This window comes from Odocoileus virginianus, chromosome 6 (genome assembly GCF_023699985.2).
Source record: "Odocoileus virginianus isolate 20LAN1187 ecotype Illinois chromosome 6, Ovbor_1.2, whole genome shotgun sequence".
Taxonomy (NCBI): Eukaryota; Metazoa; Chordata; class Mammalia; order Artiodactyla; family Cervidae; genus Odocoileus; species Odocoileus virginianus.
The window spans coordinates 27,542,347-27,561,119 of NC_069679.1; the positions used below are offsets into that span (position 1 = coordinate 27,542,347).

The following is an 18,773-nucleotide window of genomic DNA, read 5'->3' on the forward strand; positions in this document are numbered from 1 at the left end:
TGCCTAATCAGTTTACTTTTTTGCTTTTAATTTTTGGCTGCGCTGTGTGGCATGTGGGTTCTTAGTTCCCTGACCAGTATTGAACCCATGCTTCCTGCAGTGGAAGCATGGAGTCTTTAACCATTGGACTCCCAGGAAAGTCCTATTAATTAGTTATTTTCAAAAGGATATTTACAGGTTAAAGTTCCCCTGTCTTCTCCCTTTAAAGGATTAACCTTTCTTCCAGCCATAGTTATTAAAAATATCTTTATTTAGTATATTCTCTTATTCAGAGAATAAATTTGATAAACATAAGTTGTAAAATATTGTAGCAGTAGTTTTTTTGATAGGTAATTTGATTATTAATAGTTATAAATACAAAAAGATTACCAGAAATAAGACATTGTTCCTAATAAAACTTCAGGAAAAACTTGATTATTAAAACCCTTGTATCTTACAAGTTTTGCATATAGAGTTTTAGCTCTTCTCAATAAGGCACCTGCAATAGTTAAAAAAAAAAAATTGCTACTGCAGCCTTGCGGAACACCTCTTAGTGTTGTGTTGTTTCTCTGGCAAAGTACAGTGTTAATCAAGAGTCATATATTTACATACATCCTAAATTCCAAGAATAAATACTTGGAGGGACTGGAATAAAATCATAAATCCTCAGATTAAAATAGTGGCCTCTCACGAATTACCTGAATTTCATAAAAACATGAAGTGTTAACACAGAGGTGGAATGGCAACTGATTTTATGAAAGCTCACACATTGAAACACATGAAATTTCAAGCTGTTGTGTAGAGCTATTCTGGTTCCAGGCAGCATCTCCTCACTGTATACATAGCAACTAGCTACTGTGTTTCTTAAAGCCAAAGTAGTGATGGTTTTGAAAATCAACATTGTCCTTTGCCCTATTCATGACTCAAAATGGAGGACACTTCCTGTCTCTTGGTTCCTTTTAGCTTATTTAAGATGAGCCCTGGAAAGGAAAACGATCACTGCATGAAATGTGACCTCCTGGAGTATCATCTTCTTACAGCAGATACCCTTGACAACAACAGGAGCCTTTCAGTCAGCCAGATTGCAACAGGTTCCAAGTCAGTATACTCTATAGTTCCCATGCTCCTGGAGGACATCATGCAAATTTCTTCTTGGTGGCTGTGAACCTCTCCATGTACTAAAAATCATGAAAGAATTATGTGTTAGTATGCCTGAGAAGGTAATTAACTTATTGGTTATTTAGGATTTTTTTTAATGGTTATTTAGGACTTTATGATTCTTTTTCCTTTAGGTTTTTATGATTCATTTCCTACAAAATCTACTTATTCTAGATGGAGATTTAAAGCACATGGTTTTGTGGAGTTTTTCCCTCCTTATATCCTAGTAGGAAACCTATCAAAAGATAAAGATGCTGTATGATAAGCTGTTTAGAGAAAAAAAAAATCATCTTGGCACAATACCATTTGGCTGATTCTCAGAACCCACCTCCATAATGGGAACAAATCCTATTGACATAAACAGGATTATATTGTACATACATCCTGTACATACATGTATCTGTAAACATTCATGTGGGTTACTTCACCTTTCTCTTCTCTGGAACAGGAACTAGAAATGCAGAAGTACAATAATACATACCTTATCATAGCCTTCCAGTTCTCGAAGTTTCTTAATTTCAAAAAGGTTGCCTTCCACAGCAAGCAGACAGATCTGTGAATCACTGAGGATGCTCTGTGGAAGCATACTGAGCTCAAGACAGTTCTCCTCCAGACGAAGAACTTTAAGACGAGGACAAGAAGATATCTTCACTGAGATCTGAGCTATCTATTGAACAACAGTTTTTTAAAAAGGATAATAAGGAAAAGTACAAGCACTATAGTGATTATTTTTTACTAAATTAAAACAAAAATCTTTACTTGACTATTTGTCCTAGTTCTTTCTTTTACCACCCCCATTTTCTCACTACCCACTCATTCCAGAAGCCTCTTGTGTCACCCAGCTTCTGTTACTACTCCTCCAGTTTTTTTGGGGGAAAACTTTTGAAGGTCACCAGTGGCTTTTTTTGGAGAAGGAAATGGCAACCCACTCCTGTATTCTTGCCTGGAAAATCCCATAGATGGAGAAGCCTGGTGGGCCCCAGTCCATGGGGTCACAAAGAGTCGGACACGACTGAGTGACTAACACAACACACAAGTGGCTTTTTGGAAACAAAACTCTGATAATAAAAGCACTGTTCATTATATAAAATTTGAGAATCACGAGTTTAAAGAAAACAGCTGCCTGTAATCCATCACTGTAAACATTTTGGTAAATTTACTGACAATCTTTCATATGTATGTAGATGCTAACCAGTTTTCTGCCAAAGTCAAGGATTCATTGACCTCATTCCCTGTTGCATTTGACTGTGCTGTCTATTCTTTCCTTGAAACTCCCTCTTATACATACTAAGTGCTGTGGGGTTTTTTTTTCCCCCTGTTTTTTGAATTACTCCTGATTTTTTTGCTTCCCTTCTTGTTTCTATGGGCATTTTTCAAGCAGCAGTCCCTAGTACTTAATATTTGATTTTTCTAAACTTTCTCCTAGGAAAGTCTGTTCATTCTTAAAGCTATCCCTTCTGTTAAACTATGTATCTACATCCATTTCTGCTCAGCTCTATTTCCTCTCCTGAGTCTCTGATTTTCAATAAAGCACTTTGGATGCTTCAGCATTATGCCCATTCCCAAGAGCACCACTCTTCTTTTAGCTCTTGAGTGCAATACCAAGCAGTTATCTTTGACTTATTCACATCTTCTGCCCTTTAAATGTGCCAAGTCACCTAGTTATATTTACTCAGTCTAGTAATCATCTCAGACCTTCACTGGGACCTAGTTAAAACTCAAATTCTCAGGCCCTACCCCAGACCTACAAAATCAGAAACAATGAGTATGAGGGCCCCATAATCTCTTAACCAGTTATCCAGGTTATTCCAATGCACGCTAAAACCTGAGAACCACTGATTTAATTGAGCATAGGAATGTAGAGCAGGTGTTCAACTTGCTTAGCCAATTTTTTCCCCAAATATTCAGAATGTTTTCCCCAAAAGCTCAAGAACATAAAAGAATAACTACTTTAAGGAAAAGATAAGACCAGTCCCCTCAAAGACTGAATTTCATCCTAATGTAAGGTCAATACAAGCTAGAATAGTTTGACCAATAAAACTTAACTGCAATCTTTGGAATGTCCTACATCTCTATGCTGTCCAATATGGTAACCACTAGCCACATATGGTTACTGAGCTATTGAAATATGGCTAGTGCAGCTGAAGAAATGAATTTTTTTAAAGTTTAAATGAATTTTAATGGCCATGTAGCTACTGGCTACTGTAATGGACTATGCAGGTTTAGAAGCACAGTCTAGAAAACTAAAGACGACCTGGTCTCACTATGATTACTATTTCATCATTTGTACTTTATTTCTAGATCAGATATTGTTTCTCCAGTCAGATACATGTTAACCAAAGAGCTTCTGAAGTTAAACAACTTTAAAATACTACAATTAAAGCTATCCAACAAAGAAATGAGCGATCTACAGAAATCTATCACTGATGGTTTTTCAGCAAAAGCAGGATACACTTGACATGTCAAAGAAAAGACAAGTGAATGACCCCTGATGTCCAACTCTGAGAACTTACTAGTTTAAGCCTCTTTTCTAATCTTCCTGACATAGTTCCTAGATAGTTCCCTGACATAGTTGCTAGATAATCAGAAGTATTTGAGGATTACCTGAAGAGCTCAAGGTTCCTGAGACAGGTTTCAGTTTGGATATTACCTCCCATTATCTACCCCACCCTCCAAAGAACACCTACACAACAATCGCATCCAGTGTCTCAACCAGCTTCATGGTATGTTGGGCTTTGAAATTAGTCCGGTCCATAGAATATATCTCTCTTTCAGCCTCTGATACCCCTCTCCATGAATATAGTGTAGAGTACAGTTGGTTATTCAGGAGACTGCAAACCGACATAACACATTGTAGGAAAAAACCTGTTAGGCTCTAGACCTGGTTCTGGTTGAGGTTGAGTTCGATGACTTGCAGCTCCCCGACTATGTCAGGTATGCTCCGAATCTGGTTCTTGGAGAGATCCACTACATCCAGGTGCCGTAGGCTACACAGCTGCGGGGGCAGGGCTCTCAGCTGGTTCCCGGAGAGGCTCAGGGTCTTAAGGGCAGATAGTTGCCCAAAAGTAGACGGCAGCTCTCTCAACTGATTGTTGTTTAGGCTTAGTGTCTCCAGCTTCTTCAGATTGCATAACTCATCAGGAAGAGCAGCTAGCAAAGAAAAATTAAAAAACCTGAATCTGATACAGCTGAAAAACACCTTTGATGAAGTTAAAAAAAAACTATATGGCAGTCTGTTACGCCTCTTGTTAAATATACATAGGCTTTTCACATGTTGCCCCATTTTTAAGTATTGCATCTTTACCAACATAGTCTTCAGAAGGTGAGGGTGCCATCAAAATGCAGGAAAACATTATGTGTATAATGGGCTCCTTTTGTGAAGAATCCACTGCACAATCCCACAGCAGTTTTGTGGGACTGGAAAGCCCTCTCCTTCTCATACTATCTGCCCTTCCAAATTAGCAGCAAAATTAACTCTGTTTACAGTACACTCCAAAGATAGTCCCTTTCAAGTCCAAATTAACTTCCTATCAATCATTACCCCACCAGAGGAGGCTTATAGATGTAATTATAAGAGACTGAACGCCTCGAGGATTCTGCCGTTCTCCCGCGTCTTGAGTTCCCGGAAGCTTGTAAGAAAAAAACAAAAAACAAACAAAAACACCTTTTTTGTTGTTGCTAGGTTCTGATACATTTGCTTGAATACCAGTTTAATAACATTATAATTATACTCCAAACTCTATTCCAAAAGAAAAACCACCCTTAAAGCCGATCACTAGCAAAATTCCCAGGAGCAAAAGCCATACTTAATTTGTTATTGTTCAAGGAGAGGCTCTTCAGCAGAGTGAACTTCCCTAAGACCACAGGCGGTAGACTCTCAATCTTGTTGTTGGACAAGTCGATGGTCCTGAGATTGCTTGTCAGCTTCTGCAACTCTGAGGGGAACTGAAGGAAGGGGTTCTCAGAGCAGAGAATCTCTTACCTGTGAACTTCACCGCCCGCCGGCCCTTACCCTTTACACTCCTCGGTCGGATCCCTCCCAGTTCTCACCTCGGTCAGCCCACGGTCCTTAAGTTGAAAGACACCAGTTTTCTGCGCGGTTTCCACATGAGCGCGGAGAGCACTGTTTCCCATTCTAGCGCCAAGGCTCAGGTCCCTGTGGGAAGGAAGCGCAGCTGTCACTAGTCGGTTCTAGCCGGCACCCAGTCACCCCGTCGGCCTCCCGGCTGCGTCTCAATCCCCAGCTGTCACCTCCTGCCGATCCTGGGATCTTAGAGGCCAGCTCAAGAGTGGCAAGAAAGAAAGAGTAGAACACCAGGCCCTGCAGATTTTGCAGCTGATCCGAGGCGAGACGCTGCTAGGAGTTGAGGGAAGATCAGGGACCCCCCGAACTCGCCTCCTACAGCTCAGCTCACGGATGGTTCGGCGGGGGAAGACCCGGGATCCGCGCTCACTGGGATGCGCTGCCCAGGCTTCCGAACAGGCGGAAACGCCCTGTGACGTCATCGAAGCGCGCGGTGCGTTCCACTCACTCTGCGCGCCACCCGGGAAGGTGGCTCCCAGCCATGGCCGCGGCGAACCCCTGGGACCCGGCTACCGCGCTAAACGCTGCTGGGCTACTGCTGGGCCATTTCATTACATCGGAGTTGGTCACTCAGGTGCGTGGGGACGATTGCGTCATTAAGGAGGTGTACCCGGTGGCGACAGAAGCTGGCTATGAGGTGGTGGTGCTGGCTGCCAGAGTGGGTGTGAGGGTGCCGGCTGGAGGCCGTTAGGGCTGCTTGCTGGCAGAAGTGACTGGTCCGCGGTGGGTTATGCACAAGTAGGGCTCTGAGTAGATGGTCTTTCAAATGTCTGGCAGGCGAGATATCTCAAGTCAGTTCGTGGGCGATAATAAAAACTGTTTCCCCGCCTTTTTTCAATCTAGTGATAACCGCCTCTAGATTATATGCATGGCGGGGTTGGGAAATAATGGGTAGATAGTTAAAACAGACGTTCCCAAACGATGCTCATCGTGTAAAATATTGAAATCTTACGAAGCGCTGAGTACAGTAGGGCGCCAAGGGAAGCAAGCATCTTTACAGGCTAGGGAGTCGGGGGGCTGGGGGGTGGGGAGGGAGTTATTGGCTAGAAAGACCCGAAAAGCCTGGATATGAATGGCAAAACATAACCACAACACTCCTCAGTTCTCATCTTCCTCACTTCTCTCCTGTGTTTTCTTCCTACCAACTTGTCTAGGGCTCTGGGAGACAGTGAAGGACAGGGAAGCCTGTCATGCTGCAGTCCTTGAGGTCACAGAGTCAGACAGCTTGTCTAGTCTAGTTCTGTAACAAAGTAATTTGATAAATTCATACTATAAGACATTTGGGATTTGTCAGTCTAGAATGTATTGGTAGAAGATAAACCAAGGGAATAAGTCTCTGGTGAGTTAGGCTGCTGATTGCTTTGGGGAGGATCTTCCTTGTGTCCTTCAGGTAAGGCTAATTAGACATACTTGTTTTTGTCTATAGGTAAGATCTGCCAATCCATAGCTCCTTAAGACCATCTTATAATCTTACTACACAGCTAGATCCAATGAGGAAACTTCTCAGATTTGTAGCATGATTCTACTTTAAGCAAACTGTACATATGAAAACCTATTTTTATTATAAGGATTTATCCTTCTTTCAGAATGACGTATTATATGATCCCTTTACACAGTCTATCCATTAAGTACGCATCATCCCATGTGTGTTAAAAATTAAGAGCGATGCTTAAAACTGTGTGATGTGATATGATACAATGCTTTTAGAATATATAGCTTATTGAAGCTTTGTTATGTTTTGATCTATCCATTGGAGAATGGTTTAGTGAAAGAAAGGTAGGGTTAATTGTCTATAGGATAATAAGGGATACTGCTTTGGCTTATGCCCTGTTGTTGTTGTTCTTACTCTGTGACCCAAGGGACTGCAGCCTGCCAGTCTTCCCTGTTCTTCACCATCTCCCAGAGTTTGCTCAAATTCATGTCCATTGAATTGGTGATGCTATCTAACCATCTCATCCTCTGCCATCCTCTTCTTCTGCCTTCAGCCTTCCCCAGCATCAGGGTCTTTTCCAGTGAGTCAGCTCTTTGCATCAGGTGGCCAAAGTATTGGAGCTTCAGCTCAGCATCAGTCCTTCCAGTGAATATTTAGGATTGATTTCCTTTAGGATTGACTGGTTTGATCTCCTTGCAGTCCAAGGGACTCTCAAGAGTCTTCTCCAGCACTGTAATACAAAGCATGGATTCTTTGGTGCTCAGCCAACTCTTACATCCATACATGACTACTGGAAAAACCATAACTTTGACTATACGGACCTTTGTTGGCAAAGTGATGTCTCTGCTTTTTCATACTCTGTCTAGGTTTGTCATAGCTTTCCTTCCAAGGACCAAGCATCTTTGAACTTCATGGCTGCAGTCACCGTCCACACTGATTTTGGAACCCAAGGAAAGAAAATCTGTCACTGTTTCCAGCTTTTCCACATCTATTTGCCATGAAGTGATGGGACTGGATGCCATGATCTTAGTTTTTTGAGTGTTGAGTTTTAAGCCAGCTTTTTCAGTGTCCTCTTTCACCCTCATCAAGAGGCTCTTTTGTTCCTCTTCACTTTCTGCCATTAGAGTGGTATCTGCATATCTGAGGTTGTTGATATTTCTTTTAGTGGCTTTGTGAAAGTGTTAATCGCTCAGTCGTGTCCCACTCTTTGCAACACCATGGACTGTAACCCTCGAGGTTCCTCTGTCCATGTAAATCTCCAGGCAAGAACACTGGAGTGGGTAGCCTTTCCCTTCTCCAGGGGATCTTCCTGACCCAGGGATCAAACCCAGTCTCGTGCATTGCATGCAGATTCTTTACTGTCTGAGGCACCACGGAAGTCCTTACATCCTATATATTCTGGCAAACTTGAGTCACAGCGCCTTGATCTGAGCTCCCTCTACTGCCAATACATGAGATAAGGATCCGGACCTAAAAAAAACCCTAAGAATCTATTTTCTAATAGAAAGGAAGAGTACTTCACATACATGAACACATAGTCTCTTTCCTGTGTACTGCTCTCTTCCGCACCTTGCTCCCATTTTAGAGCCTTTCTGTTACGCTGCCTCCCTTTTAATGTCCCTAGCTAGAATTCAGTATGAAGAAGAAAGGACAGAGAAAAAAAGAAAGAATGCTCACAGATACAAGCATAAACAGATATGTAGATATAGATACCACAGTGTTATCAGGATTTTTATGTGAATGTCTAGCACATGAATGTCCTGGATTTCAACTTCTTGTACCTAGCAGCAGAGTAAACAGAAATACCCTAAACAGATGCCCAGTGGCATGTAAAGTTCATATAATATATAATGGTAGTTGTCGATAGTAAAGACTTTTGAATTTTCCAATCCTTGCTTTTTTTTTTAAGATGTTCCCTAAGTCACAGTCCTCAAAACAGAATTTCCATTTACTAGAGGAATTTGACTATTCTTTCTCTCCTCTCTCCTTTTCTTGAAAATTCTTGTTTTCCCTTTGGTTTCTCTTCCATGTTTGTGGATAAGCTCCATTACCCTGTTGTTGAACCCAAGAGTTTACTAGTGTGCAAATGTGCAACCAAGATTAGTGTACAAACATGGAAGGATGGAGAGGTACCAGAGAAGGAGGAAGTTACAATGAGAAATAAGAGATGTTTTACTTGAATTTACCTTCTTACCTTTAATTTACCTTCTAAGAGAGAACAGAAAGAGTCAGGCCAATATAATGGAAATGCAAATTGAATGTATTTTCATTTCAGCCCTGTTACACATTGGCAGTATAAAGTTGAACTAATACTTAACCTCCCCAATCCTCAAATTTGCCATCAGTAAAATATCCTGTGTTGTCTGCCTCAGTGAATGGTATAACTATCTGTCTAGTCACCTGAAGCGGAATCCTTGGGAGTCATTACTGACTTGACTGTCTTCCTCATTCCCTGTATCAACTAGGACTTACGAATTCCATCTTCTTAGGAACTAATATTTCTCCCTCCCTTTCCTTTTTAACTGCTACTCACCTAATCCACAGTTTCATCTTCTCACCAGGTATGCTGTGGCAGCCACCTGTCTAAATATCCAACCTTCAGTCTGTCTCCACTAGTTTTTTGTCTGTTTGTTTGATGTTGTTGGCTCATTACCAGAGTAGGTTGGGGTTTTTTACCGCACAATGTTGTGAAACTCTTTTCAAACTTCTCTTTATTATCCCCAATGGAATCCCCATACTCATTAAGCAGACACTTCCCACTCCTTCCTCCCACCATCTCCATTAATTTTATTTTCCATACTATCTCCATTTACATTTCTAAAATAGGTATTATATATGATTGTGTCATTTCTTCATCAGAAAACTTTAAATTGCTCTCATTTTCTGCATTATGATTGCTTATCATAGCTATCAAGATCTGCCATGATTATGTAGAAAACTGTGTTTCCAGATTCATCTTCCTCTTCTCACATATATGTTAGTACTAACTGACAGTTACTGAGCATTTATAATGTCTAGAATACCTTTTCCTTACCATCCATCATGAGCTTGTTAAGGGCAGAGAGCTTGTTTCATTCATCTTTGAATCTTCCATTATCTAACTCATTGTTTATAAATTGATTATCATCATTCAGCCCACTTTTGCTATGAAGGGTCATAGAGTAAGTATTTGAGGCTTTTAGGTCCATAGGGTCAAAACTAGGCTATTTTAGTATGAGAACAACATGAGATAATAAGTAAATGAATGAACAAAGTTGAGTTTCAGTGAAACTTTATTTCTGGACCCTAAAATTTGAATTTCATTTAATTTCCATGTGTCACAAAATATTTTTCTTTTCATTTTTTTTCTCCAACAATTAAGAAACATAAAAACCATTCTTAACCTTTAAGCTACACAAAAACAGGCAATGGGCTATATTTAATTCATAGGCGGTGGCTTTCCAGCCCCTGGCCTATATGGTATCCGAAGTTCTTTGCTGTGCCAGCATTCTAGAAAAGAAAAAGAGAATAGAAAAAACTATGGATGAAGCCAAGGGATGAAAAAGATAATGTTCTTATTCTGTGATAACCTGCAATTTAAAAAAGTGATAGAACAGACTGAAAGGATATAAAGGAAGTGGGGCAAGGGGGTAGGCTTTTTACAAGAATAATTATGCCTGGACAAAACTATTCCTTTATCTGAGAGAGGAAGAATATGGAAAGAGACAATGTGAATGACTTGTAGCCAACAGAGGTCATTTGATGAATCAGATGAATGATTCCATGGCCCAGAGTGTTTGACTTTAGCCCCAGCAAGGCCTAATAGACTAGGTCTTGGTCATTTGTGTAGAAGTGGTTCTCTAGCAAACTCAACCTTAGACTTCTCTGGTAAACTATCAGTAGTGCCAACCTATTGTGCATGATGCTTTAGGAAATAGTACAAAGTGATTTTGTTTGTTTTTCTTATTTTTTAAATATTTGGGCAAAGGATTTGTGATGATGGAGATTTTAAAAACAGGAAATACACATTGCTACTATCCTACTCTGTACTTCATTTTTCAGGGGGAGTGTTGGGCATATCCTCATATTTTAGACATGTGGGCATGCTATTCCAGTGCACACAAACTTTTTCTGACATACTACTACTTACTTTGTCTGTTCATTTACCAATAGGAGATGTTAAATATATCTAAGAAATCAACTTCTTGCTTTGTGAACTTCTCCAGACTACAGCAGATCACAGATATTCAAGCTGAAATCTACCAGGTAAATTTTGTTGGAGTTTCTACTATCCACTTCTGCTAAAGGAAAGCATCTTAATTAGTTCCAACAATTTTCTTGCATGTAAAATGGTGTCTAGGACATAGCTGTGTAGGCTTTTCTTAGCAGTAATTAATAATAGTAGTAATCATAGTAGCAATGAGTAGTAGCAATAGCAGCAATAGGGCTTAAACACCAAAATGAAAAGCTTCCATAACAAATTGTCTTCCTGCTCCCTTTAAATATTCCTGAGTTAAAGACTGTCCTTTTTTTTGAATCAAAGTTTTAAGCTTTTACTTCAGGTGAGCTAAGTGGTATTTTTGTTTCTAATGTAGAAAAACCTGGAAATTGAACTCCTAAGCCTAGAAAAAGATGCAGCAGATGTTGTCCATCCTTCCTTTTTGGGTAAGTGATTTAGTTAAATGAAGTAATCATTAGAATGTCAACTTTTTCTTAAGATTACTTTAAATAAGCACTAGGCTACAAGGTTATGATAATTTTTCCAGGTATTATGCCAAAGCTAACAAAGTCTGCTTTTTGGTGTGCTCAAATAGAAGTCCTGTGGGCTTAGCTATTGCAAATAGCATAAAAAGTGGCTGAGGTAGGAGCTCCTCAGAGTCAGTAGAGCTTAAAAGATAAAGGCTGAAGAATCTTACAGATGAAAGGATCCTAAAGAGACATGATAGCTAAAGCAAAGAGTAGCCATGGATTGAATGTTTGATTAGAAAAAATTTTTTTTGGTATAAATTGACATTATTATTATGATATTTGGTGATGTTTAAATATAGGCTGCATTAAATATTGGTAGTATTGTACCAATGTTAAATTATCTGAATTTGATAGTAGTGATTTGATCCTCTTATATAACTACACTTGTTGTTACATTGGAGAATGTTCCTATTTGGTAAAATACATGCTAAAGTTTTAGAAGTAAAAGGTCACGACATCTGCAACTTACTCTCAAATTGGTTATGAAAACTATATATATGTGAGTATAAAGAAAGAGGAGTAAAAATGTAACCAAATGTTGGTTAGTGAGTTGGTGAAAGGTATATGGGAGTTCAGTCAGTGAACTTTTCTTGAAACTCTTCTATAAGTTTGAAATTTTTTTAAGATAATAATTTAAGAGTCAGTTGATAGCCATTAACTGAATTCGGGGGAAAATACTGAAATAAAAGTAGCTGAGAAGACAAATGTTTGCTTTTTAGTGTTCAAATAGAATATTGGAGGCAAAGACTTTATGAGAAAAATATGGCTCTGGCTATAAAAAGTAGGAGTAGAATTGGAAAACACTAAGAATTTAGCACTAGATTGGATAATCAGTAGGAAAAGTAAGAGAAAATATTAATAAGTGAAAATGAAACTGGTATTGGATATTAATGATAGCAAAGAAAGGGGAGATATTTAGGAGAGAAATGGTGGGATTGATTTTTGATGTTGATAGTGATTTCAAAACTTGTCCTGTTAACTATAAATTCTGATTCTGGTTTTTGTAGCTCAGAAGTGTCATAGTCTGCAAAGCATGAATAATCATTTGGAAGCAGTGCTAAAAGAAAAGCGGTCCCTCAGGCAGAGACTGTTGAAACCCATATGCCAAGGAAACTTGCCTATTGAAGCTGTTTATCACAGGTTAGACTACAAAGTAGACATTAACAGTTACATGTTTCCTGAGGGTAGTTTTGTTTAGACTAGTAGTTATTTCATAGCATAATTCATTGAATAGTATATGAGTGATTGTATCTATTAACATTATTATTAATGCTGATACATTAAACCAGAAAGAAAACCCTTTACTTTTAAAGAATTATAGCAATGGTGAAGAGAAAGGCATTTCTTTTGCCCAGTGTCTTGAAATTATAATGAAAGAAATTAGATTCATAACATACTAAGGTGGATAAAATCATTTTTATTGTGTATAGACAGTTTTCTGTGATATAAACTTATTATTATGTTAATATCTCTATATAAAAATTCTGTTGGAGTTTAAGCAGGGACAGATGAACACAGGGTCAACTAAAAGGAGGAAAATTACAATTCTGATCTCACCTGTGCTGACTGAATGCCTCAAAGCCTTGGGCAAATGACTTAAGTTTTTACCTTAGTTTCCCATTCCATGGAAAGGGCATGCTCTCTTTTTCTCAAAGGAGTATGGGAAGTATCAAATTGAAGGTATGGGTTATTATTAATAATAAATAATAATAAAATTAAAAAGCAGCATCTGGGGATCTGATTGCTTTCTCCAACCAGTGTCTTACTAACTGACCCTGAGCCAATCAGTATTTCTTTTTTTTAAAAAAAATTTTATTTACTTATTTGGCTATGAGAGGTCTTAGTTAGAGCATACAGGATCTTTAATGGTGGCATGCACAATCTAGTTCCCTGACCAGGGATGGAACCCAGGCCCCCTGCATTGGGGAGTGCAGAGTCTTAACTGCTGGACCACCAGGGAAGTCCCAGTATTTCCTCTTAAGTGTCAAATCTTTTACCTTACAGTCAAATAATAGATATACAAATCCCATGCTTGGGAATATATTCAGTATAGTAAAATATCATTAATGTATATACTATACATTATAAATATCAGAAGAACTAAGTAATAATTTGAAGGCATTTTGCAAATATAAAGATTCAAAGTAGTTTCTTGTGTAGGCTATTTCAGTGAAGCACATTTATCCTTGTTGTCTTCACCCTTCACCAAGAATAAGTAGATTGAAATGGAATGAGGTTTTACCTAGAGAAATTCTTTTACTTACATGAAAAAATTATTCACATTCATGTTTGTCTAACATGAGGTAACATTAGACACGATTAGTGTTCTCTCTCTGTTTTTCTGTTTGGATGACAAGCTAATTCCTGTTTAAAATGAAAAAGAAGGACCTTTTTTATCACTGATATTTCCATGAATGCAGAAAGGTTATTAATGACTCATTGGGTAGATTGTAATTCTCTTATTTCATGTTAAAAGTTCTAATTAAAGGGAAAAAAGAAAACACAAAATATCTGAAGTGGGAAAAAAAATAGTTGACTTTTTTTTTCTCTCTCCTTCAGATACATAGTGCATTTGCTGGAATTGGCAGTGACTTTCATTGAGAGATTAGAGGATCATCTTGAAACAATTAGAAATATCCCTTATTTAGATGCAGATCTAAAGAAAATGGTGAGTATTACCAATAGCATTTAGGTACTTCATCATCTCCTTTCACCTTGCTTATAACTATCATTGGTTCTTTTATACTAGAATCTCAAATGTGTGCTCTCCCTGTTTAACTTTTTGATGGCTAATATTATCAGTGGATTATTTTTTTAATCAGGATGCCTTTTTTAAAATTTATAAGTCATTTTACATTGTTTTATCCTGATATTTAATAAATGTGTTATCTTCATTGTGCAAGGAACTATGCTATATGTATCATGAGAGAGAAACAGATATGACCAATCCCTTCCCTCAGATTCTCAAGGTTTGGTGAGAGAAAGTATAAGATACTTTCTACTTTATAGTATTAATTGCACAGTGAGTACAGCAGAGAATGATAAAGAAGATGCTATCTATTAAGCACAGAAAAGGGGGTGATTACTTTCACTTTAAGAAGATTGGGAATAGAATAGGAAGTAGGAATACTTCAGTAACGTTTTAAATAGGAGTTAGAAGCAAGCTGCATCTTGAAGAATCAGTGAAAAAGAGTAGCTCAGCCAAAAGCAGTTTGAGGCAAGGCATGAAAATTAGAGAGCATAGGTAGTTTGAGAGAAGAATGGTACTCCAGTTGATTTTTAAGGGTATTGATAGGGAGATTGGCTCCAGGTTAGTTCATGGAATATTTTGAAAATCAAACTAAGAAGTTTAGACTTTGAGTATTGGGGAACTGTTGGATTTTTTTTTTCATTTGTTTTCAGAGATGTGCACAGAGGGTTGATTTACTTAATCAGAACTGTAGTTTAATCATGGAGAAAATAACTGGGGAGAGTGGACTGAGCCTTGTCACTCCCAAGTATGGGCACAGCATCAGCATCACCTGGAACCTTGTTAGAAATGCAGAACTCCTTCATCTTAGACCTTCAGAATCTGAATCTGTAGTTTAACAAGTTCCTCCGGTGATTTCTGTACACATTAAAATTTGATGACCTGTGGGTTAGAGGACTAGGCAGAGGAACCAAAGGCAGAGAAACTTGGAGAATAAATACAGTTGTTCAGATAAAAGATTTAAAGCATCTGAATACAAAGGATTGTGTTGATTATTTTAGATTCTGGAGGTCAAGTTTCTATCATGTGGCTACTATTTGGACAAGCGACACATCCAAGGAATGAAGTTTCTAGCCTTGGGGACTTGAGGATGAGTAGTGTCAAGAGATTAAAGAAACCAATAAGTTTGGTTTCTGACATGTCTTATAAAGAGAGTAAATGTTTAGTCATGGTTTGTTGAACTGTAGTTAAATTGAGTTTGAGATATTGAGTATGCATCTAGATGGAGATTTCCAGAAAACTGAAATGTAGGCCTGAACTTTAGGAAGATTAGTTTGACAGTATAGACTGAGTGTCATTTGCATGAAGGTGATCAATGAAGACAAAGGAGAGTTGAGCTCACGAAGAAAAAGAAGGAGAGCACGTTAAGGAGCCTTTGTATTAAGAGGCTGGAAAAGATCAGTTGTAAACTTTTGGTGTCATAATTATGATACAGTAATGATGTATTAATGATAGACATGATTTCTCTCCTGTTTTCCCCTTCTTTCATATGTTACAGAGCACAGCTTTAGCAAAGATGGATATTTTAGTGACTGAGACAGAAGAACTGGCAGAGAATATACTCAAGTGGCGAGAACAACAAAAGGAAGTTTCCTCTCATATCCCCAAAATATTAGCTGAAAAAAATTCTCTTCATAAACATGGTGTTATAGTGCCTCCTTTACCTCTTACTTCTAAAGTTAATGTTCAAAGTATTAATGCCAAGTAATTATCAACTGTTTTTATTTAATTATATGTAATTGTGTGAAGCCCATTTCTAGTCAATTATAACACAGGTATTTATAGATTTTGCCACTAACCATACTGAAAGAGCCCTCTTTATATTGAAATACTAAGATTCCAAGTTCATTAAGACAAAACTGCATTTTCTTTTGTTTTCCATGTATTTTTATTCCACTTTTCAGTAAAACTCAAATATAACTATGGCATTTTATTAACATGAGTGCATTAACCATATCTTAGGCAGCAGACTTTATTATGTTTTCAAAAAATGCATGTTTTTGAATTAGAAGAGTCTAGAATCTGAAAGTATGTTGATTATTCCCATGGGATTGTCACTAAGTGTGCAAAAGAATAACAGCAGACCAGACTTTGATCCTTTGAAAGGCCTGCTTGTAAAGTTGGACCTTGGCTGGCATCTGGAAACTTAGATTTCAAGAGGGTTCCCTCCACTCTCATCAGTTCAAGTTGCTTGCTGTGACTAAGGTGTTTGTACAGTGTGGTTTGTGCTAGCACATGCTTTCTTCCTGGGAATCTAGAATTTGGATATATGCTATGCAGGATGTACCTATGTGAATAGCCCACAATAACAACCCTGGCACAGCTTGTTTCTTTGTTTTGCATTGTTTTGGCCCTGCCGTGTGCCTTGTGGGATCTCAGTTCCCCAACCAGGTATTGTACCCGGGCTGTTGGTAGTGAAAGCATGGAGTCCGAACCACTGAACTGCCAGGGAATTCCCTGACACTGCATCTTTTGTTTTCGTTTGTTTGCTTTTGGCATTGCATCTTTAATGAGGTTTTATGGTAGACAACGTTTCACACATGTCACAATTCAGTTGCTGGAGGAATTAAGCACATCCTATGGGACTCTATTGGCAGAGGTCTCTGGAAGTTTGTGCCTGGTTCCCCCCCGCCCCCGACTTTGCACTCTACACCTTTTGCTTTGCTCTTCTGCTTCGAACGCTTTTGCTGGAGTAAATCGTAGCCATGAGTACAGTGATGTGCTGAGTCCTTTGAGTCCCCCGAGCATCTCATCAAACCAGGGTTGCAGGGCGAGGGGTTTTGGGGACCCAACACATGAAGCAGTTCCAGAGGATGTGCACTGGCAGCCTTAGAAATAGGCTAAAAAGCAAAGTAGAGCACAGAAAAGAAAAAGGCACATTATGGTAAAACTTTGAGAGGTTTTACCTCCCAAATTGCTCAGATATTTTACATATCAGAGTTTATTATGCATATAAAAGAGACTGGTATACTAAGTCTTAGGATGTATTTATTTGTATCAGGAGTAAAACTGCTCTTGGCTTATTTTCAAGCTTAGGGTTCTCTTTTGCTTTAAATGTATGCTTCAGTATTTTTATACTGAAAACAATATTTTATACTGTTGCATTCTCTATCACCAGAGTTCACTCATCCTTGTATTCAGCACACTCTTAAAGACAAGAAGACCTCAACATGGTGGATGAGTTAAGTAGCTGTCCATAAGGAAACAGGATCATTACCCAAAACTATCCTGCTAAAACAACATGGTTTGAAGCCTGTTTTGCTGACCTTTGCACATGGGGTATTGAAGAGTTGTCATAATTTCTTGAATATTGCTGAACATTGCCTAGACACTTTGAGCAAAACTTTTAGTTGTATTTCATTAGAAATCTGTTCAAGCCCATTCTTGGTTTCAAACATCTTACTAAGCATTTTCTTCGTGTAGTTTCATATATGTATATATGAGTATATATATTTTTTAATGTCACAGTTATTGATATATGTGGTTGTTTTAAGTATCTTTTTTGCCTTTTGTTGTCTTTTATGTCTTTTTCAAGATAAAAAAATAAACCTTTAGTTTCTAACTAAAATTTTGTGATCCTTGTCTGAATTCTGTATTGAAAGGACAGATTCTTTATTTAGCATACACAGTTAAAGTATAAGGATACAGTTTATCTGATTCACAAAAACAGACTGAGGTCTACTACAAAGGGAAAAACTAATTTAGTACTGTGCTGAGGTAAATAAGTGTGGCTCAGTTGTTCTTTTCCCCCAGCTTCTAGACATATAGATAACTATCAATGTTGTTTAGTCACTAAGTTGGGTCTGACTCTTGGAGCCCTATGGACTGTAGTCCACCAGGCTCCTCTGTCCATGGGATTCTCCAGGCAAGAATACTGCAGTGGGTTGCCATTTCCTTCTCCAGGTGATTTTCCCAACCCATGGCTCTCGTGTCTCCTGAATTGGCAGACAGATTCTTTACCACTGAGTCACCAGGGAAGCCCCACGCGCGAGTTCTCAGTTGCTTCAGTCGTGTCTGACTCTTTGTGGCCCTGTGGACTGTAACCCACCAGGCTCCTCAGTCCATGGGATTCTCCAGACAAGAATACTGGAGTGGGTGGCCCTGCCCTCCAGGGGATCTTCCCGACCCAGGGATTGAAATCGAGTCTCCTGTGTCTCCTGCACCGCAGGCGGATTCTTTACCGTTAAGCTACTGGGGAAGCCCCAGATACTATCAATAAAACCAACCAAACAAAAATAGTTCTGAGTGTTTTTCTACTTACACTAGGTGTGTAAGAGGTGTGAATTCACTTCCAACACAAGAATGATGCTACTTTATGAAGACCATTCTGAAGAAATTGAGCTGCTGCCTGATTTTTCCAGCATTTTTTCTTATTTTACCCCTTGCTCTGATTTGTGATTCTGCCGACCTGACCCCTGTTATCTTCTCAGTGTTCCATATAGTTAGGAAAATAGTCTGAGGAACATGAAAACCCAAAGGGTTTCCTGACATGCAAAATATAGAGTTGGGATATTAATAAAATTAATCAATGTATTATGAATTTCCTGAGGTAATCCCTGTAAAATATGAGTTTATACAAGATTTATTTTGCAATTTGGGGAATCTACTCAAGTAATTAAGTTTATCTTAGAAATTAGTATAAG

General features: G+C 38.5%; 2 protein-coding genes across 4 annotated transcripts; one reads left to right on the forward strand and one right to left on the reverse strand.

Moving 5' to 3' along the window:
- Nucleotides 1-232: 232 nt before the first annotated feature.
- LRRC57 (leucine rich repeat containing 57) lies at nucleotides 233-5,643 on the reverse strand. 2 transcript variants are annotated; one of them, XM_020906755.2, is made up of 6 exons: nucleotides 5,534-5,643; nucleotides 5,188-5,293; nucleotides 4,944-5,082; nucleotides 4,019-4,287; nucleotides 1,619-1,804; nucleotides 233-1,157 (listed from the first exon to the last, which is right to left on the reverse strand). In XM_020906755.2, the coding sequence occupies exons 1-6, from the start codon at nucleotides 5,641-5,643 to the stop codon at nucleotides 1,116-1,118; spliced, it is 852 nt and encodes a 283-aa protein (XP_020762414.2). In that variant the 3' UTR covers nucleotides 233-1,115. The 2 variants fall into 2 exon arrangements, with proteins under 2 accessions (XP_020762414.2, XP_020762415.1); XM_020906756.2 differs by having other exon boundaries at nucleotides 5,389-5,627.
- A 59-nt stretch (nucleotides 5,644-5,702) lies between these two features.
- On the forward strand, nucleotides 5,703-17,698 carry HAUS2 (HAUS augmin like complex subunit 2). 2 transcript variants are annotated; one of them, XM_020906759.2, is made up of 6 exons: nucleotides 5,703-5,795; nucleotides 10,806-10,898; nucleotides 11,228-11,297; nucleotides 12,389-12,521; nucleotides 13,941-14,049; nucleotides 15,629-17,698. In XM_020906759.2, the coding sequence occupies exons 1-6, from the start codon at nucleotides 5,703-5,705 to the stop codon at nucleotides 15,836-15,838; spliced, it is 708 nt and encodes a 235-aa protein (XP_020762418.2). In that variant the 3' UTR covers nucleotides 15,839-17,698. The 2 variants fall into 2 exon arrangements, with proteins under 2 accessions (XP_020762418.2, XP_070325179.1); XM_070469078.1 differs by lacking the exon at nucleotides 5,703-5,795 and adding an exon at nucleotides 5,872-6,012.
- Nucleotides 17,699-18,773: the final 1,075 nt, after the last annotated feature.